Source organism: Phytophthora sojae, assembly GCF_000149755.1.
Source record: "Phytophthora sojae unplaced genomic scaffold PHYSOscaffold_15, whole genome shotgun sequence".
Classification (NCBI taxonomy): Eukaryota; Oomycota; class Peronosporomycetes; order Peronosporales; family Peronosporaceae; genus Phytophthora; species Phytophthora sojae.
The window spans coordinates 1,133,710-1,137,650 of record NW_009258129.1 but is presented as its reverse complement, the minus strand read 5'-3'; the positions used below and the strand labels follow the sequence as shown (position 1 = coordinate 1,137,650).

Below are 3,941 nucleotides of genomic sequence, written 5' to 3'. Positions count from 1 at the left end.
ACGCGACGAATTTCTCAGCGGGCCAAGACGCGCCGAGTTCCTCGACGGGCTCAGACCAGACCTCGACGACCACGCCCTTGCCGCCACCTCGATACCAATCGAGTGTGGACTTCAATAGCAGCTTCGAGTCGCGCAAGCGCAAGTCTCCGGAGAAGCTCTGCGCGCCGGATTCAGCGGATGGACCGCCGGTCAAGGCGAGAGGCAATGACACAGGGAATCGGTTCACCGCGGCAGAGATGAGGTATATGCTTGCTGGAGTGGAGCTGATCCGGCTGCTGGAGCACGATCCGATCCTGCGTTTCATCAAGCCCAACGCGACCAAGTTCACGGGTCCTTTCCGGGTGCCGGACTTTGAAATGCTCACGAACGTCACGCGAGCCGCAGGGACACTCTTCGAGATGTTGCACGAATCAGGCTTCAGCTTGGGCATCACCGAGAGGACGGGGGTGTATGACTGGGACGTCGAGTCGTGGACACGTACGATCCGCGGCGTCTTGGGACCGTTGACGGTCCTGGTCGGATCCATCCAACGCAAGGTGACTCCGCCTGGGACGGGCCCAATCGCAACGCAGATGATAACTTCGTCCCAGGCTGAGTCGAGCGTGCATTCCACGTCGAGGTCCAAACCCCGACGCGACGTAGATGGCGAACCCACCGATTTGTTTGACGTGGACTTCGGGATGCCGAAAACCACGGCCGCGACCTCAACCACGACTTCACCGGAACCGGACGAGGTTTTCAACCATCTGAGCGAGCCGCCGCGCGCTACGCCCCGTGAGGTCACGCCAGCGCGTATCAAGGTTCTGCCGGATCTGAAGGAAGCAATTCCTAAGGCGCTGGGAGAGGCGAGTACGCGCTCTACGATAACTCAGGCGTCGAATACCCATGTCTCTGCGGTTCATGTCGAGCCAAGAAACTCGACGCGAAAAAACTTGACGCAGAAAATGTCGGCGCGGGACGCGTCGAAGGAGATGCGCCAGCAAGGACTTGGTAATCACGCCGTGATGTCCGTCGCAGTGCCGGTTGCGACGACATCCAGGCGACCGTTGGGCACGGCGCGGGCCTCTACGACTCCCGAGCAATCGCGTTACAACGCACGAGTGCGGCCGGTCTCACTCGACGCGCTTAAGCAACTCGACCCAGGGCAAACACTCGACGTCCGCCTGCGTTCCAGCCGAGATGCACCGCGCCTGTGGGTCACGCGCAGAACAACGTGGGTTACAACCATGTTTAAGACTAAGATCGAGCGACAAACATACCTGCGGGTGACCAACGTCACGGACGAGACAATAACGCTCGACGCAGGCACGAACGTGGGTTGGTGGGCACCCTCCGATGTGTTTCCGCCTGCGCCCCGCTTCGTGCTGGCGACTAATCGACAGTACCAAGATTGGCAAAACCTTGCGTATGAAGTGACCTGCGACGAGGACGAGACCTGGCGTGAAGACGAGCTCGTCTGGCCCATGTATGGATGGCCGACGTACGAAGATCTGGAATTCGACGCGCGTCGAGGTGAGCTAGAGGAAGAAGTTCACGCGGATAGCAAGCCCACATCTCAGTAGTCGCTGTGAAGTCACCAACAGCGGGGCTGACCCGTGCGCCAGCGGTGGAGACGTCGTCGGTGAGCAAGTTGCAGACGCGTGGCCACTCGACGCTGTCGCGCGTGGTGTTGAAGACACGGGTCGACGTAGTAACGACGTGTGTACTGTCGGACCACGGGTCGCAGAGAAGCGACAATGCGGGGCGCCCAGTTGAAGCGTCGCGAGTCGAACAACCCGTCGAAGGTGCGTCGGGCGACGAAGCGCGAGGCGCGCCGTCCAGCGGAAGGTCGCAGCAATGCGACGGGGTGAGACAGTCGAGCGAACGCGCGCAAGTTGCAAAATCCAACAGGGACAAGTGCGACAGTGTGAGATGTGAGGGATGGAACGTCTCGGAACCGTCCCAGAAGCAGTCCCAGAAGTGCGACACCGTGAGATGGACCGAATGTGACACCGTGCGACAGTCGAGCGAAGGGTCGAGGGGACGCGACGACGTGAGACTGACCGAATGTGACACTATGCGACGGTCAGTAGCGAGGTCTCAGACCTGCGACGGAATGCGACTTGGGGACAAAGCTGGAAAGTGGCGTCTTTGGCGACATTCCGCCCTCGAGCCCGTGAAGAACAAGCCGAATGTGAACTTCGACGTGGTCGACGAGGGGCCTGACGGTGGCAGGACTGGAGGACCACCGGGGTCTGCACCAAAAGAGAGGCACCGCGCCATAAACCTAGATCGATTGGTCAACCCTGAGCAAGATGCTGGTCCGAATTGCGCGATGTATCGAAGTGGCGGGTACGCCGCGGCGGGGCGAGTGGTGCGATTTCCTGTGGACAAGCCCGAATGCCACGGCGCGCCACCTGGAGGATTGCTGGCGAAGGTACCAGCTGTCACTCGACGGGTGTCCAGTGAACTCAATAAGTCTGCGGTCCTGAAGATGGCGGGCAAGGCGGGCGACGAGCCACGCAGCCTGCAGCTACACCGACTTCGAATCTGTGACGCACTACACGTACAACCGCGTTACGGCGTACGTCGAGGCGGGAACACGGGGCCCGACGCACTTGTTGGATGCGTACGACGAGATCAAGAAGACAGCGCGACGAATAACTCGTCGCAGATCCGGTGCGCGGAGACGATGCACCGCCGAGAGGTCACCGGGGAATCGGATCCTGGGGAACGCGGTCAACGCTCCGCGGCGGCCGGTTGCACTGGCGCGATGCACAGGGCGAAGGACGGTGCCGACTCGGCGAAGACTCAGGTGGGGGTCATCCAGCCTACTACAGCGCAGAACGCGTCGAGCCCGAGCGCGACCAGGATGTCAGAAGTTCTAAATCGCGTGACGGACAGTCACGCGAACGTGAGACGCGGGGCGATGGGAAGTGGCCCCAACGCGGCGAGAGCGCAGGCAGTTGGCATCCAATCTGCTGCAGCGCGGACCGCGTGGAGCCTGAGCGCGACGAGGATGCCAGAAGTTCTACATTGCGCGATGGACAGTCACGCGGAGGCGAGACGCGGGGCGATGGACAGTGGCCTCGGCGCGGCTAGGATGCAGGCGGCCGGCAACGAGCCTGCTGCAACGAGGAACGCGTCGAGCCCGATCAGGAGGCCTGTTGCAGTGTCGAAATACGTGGAGGGTCCAACGTCAGTACAGCCCTCAGAGTGCGACGACGCGATAAACAGAAACCCACCTTGCGTCAAGGCTGATTGGGAATTCGAGGTTGCGAGGAGCGTGTCGGACGCCGCGAGTGACTCGTCGCGCGACGGAACAGAGTCGACGCGCCGAGGGATATGCATCCTTCAGAACTGCCGACTCGCGCAGGTGAACGTGCTAGTAGTCGGCCAAGCCGGGGACGACGCAGATCGGACCCGGGGCGACGTCGCGGCGATGAACAGGGCTGGAGTGAATTCGTTGATGTCATATTGCTGGGATCGCGGCAGAATGGGATCTGCCTACGGGCTAGAGCTCATGCTCGACGCTGTGCCGCGAGACCCCCGTTTGTGAGCACGTACGCTGTACGTCTTGAGACGGGCTGCACGCCTTGTCAATTTTCGGTCAAGGACGTTTCCAAGTTGAGGCCTGTGTGCGCTATGATCAATGGGGCGGCCCCGTCGAACGAGCCCGCCGACTGCAGCGACGAGATGCCGCTAGAAGCGAGCCGGGACACTAGCACTGTAAAGAGCGACGGCGTTGCGTACTCGAAGGTCAGGGACAAGCACGCCGAGACGGTTCGCGTCGTGGTAGACTTGGCGCTCTCCTTTCGGTTCGCGCGCGACCGAGATCCGCGGTGTACGTCAAGGGTGATAATCGCCGTCGGAAAACTACCACACCAGTGCGCCGAGCCCAAGCGACGGACGCTACAGATCGGACCGCGTGCGCAGATGCGGCGCGTCAGGTTGTGCACCAA

At 61.5% G+C, this 3,941-nt stretch overlaps 1 protein-coding gene across 1 annotated transcript; it reads left to right on the top strand.

Moving 5' to 3' along the window:
- Positions 1–20: 20 nt before the first annotated feature.
- Positions 21–3,838, top strand: PHYSODRAFT_342221 (hypothetical protein; the record flags this gene model as incomplete). Its single annotated transcript, XM_009540605.1, has 4 exons — positions 21–1,512; positions 1,605–3,436; positions 3,475–3,774; positions 3,815–3,838. Coding segments are annotated over 4 exons (3,648 nt in total), but the record flags the coding sequence as incomplete, so codon positions are not given.
- Between the last annotated feature and the right edge of the window lie 103 nt (positions 3,839–3,941).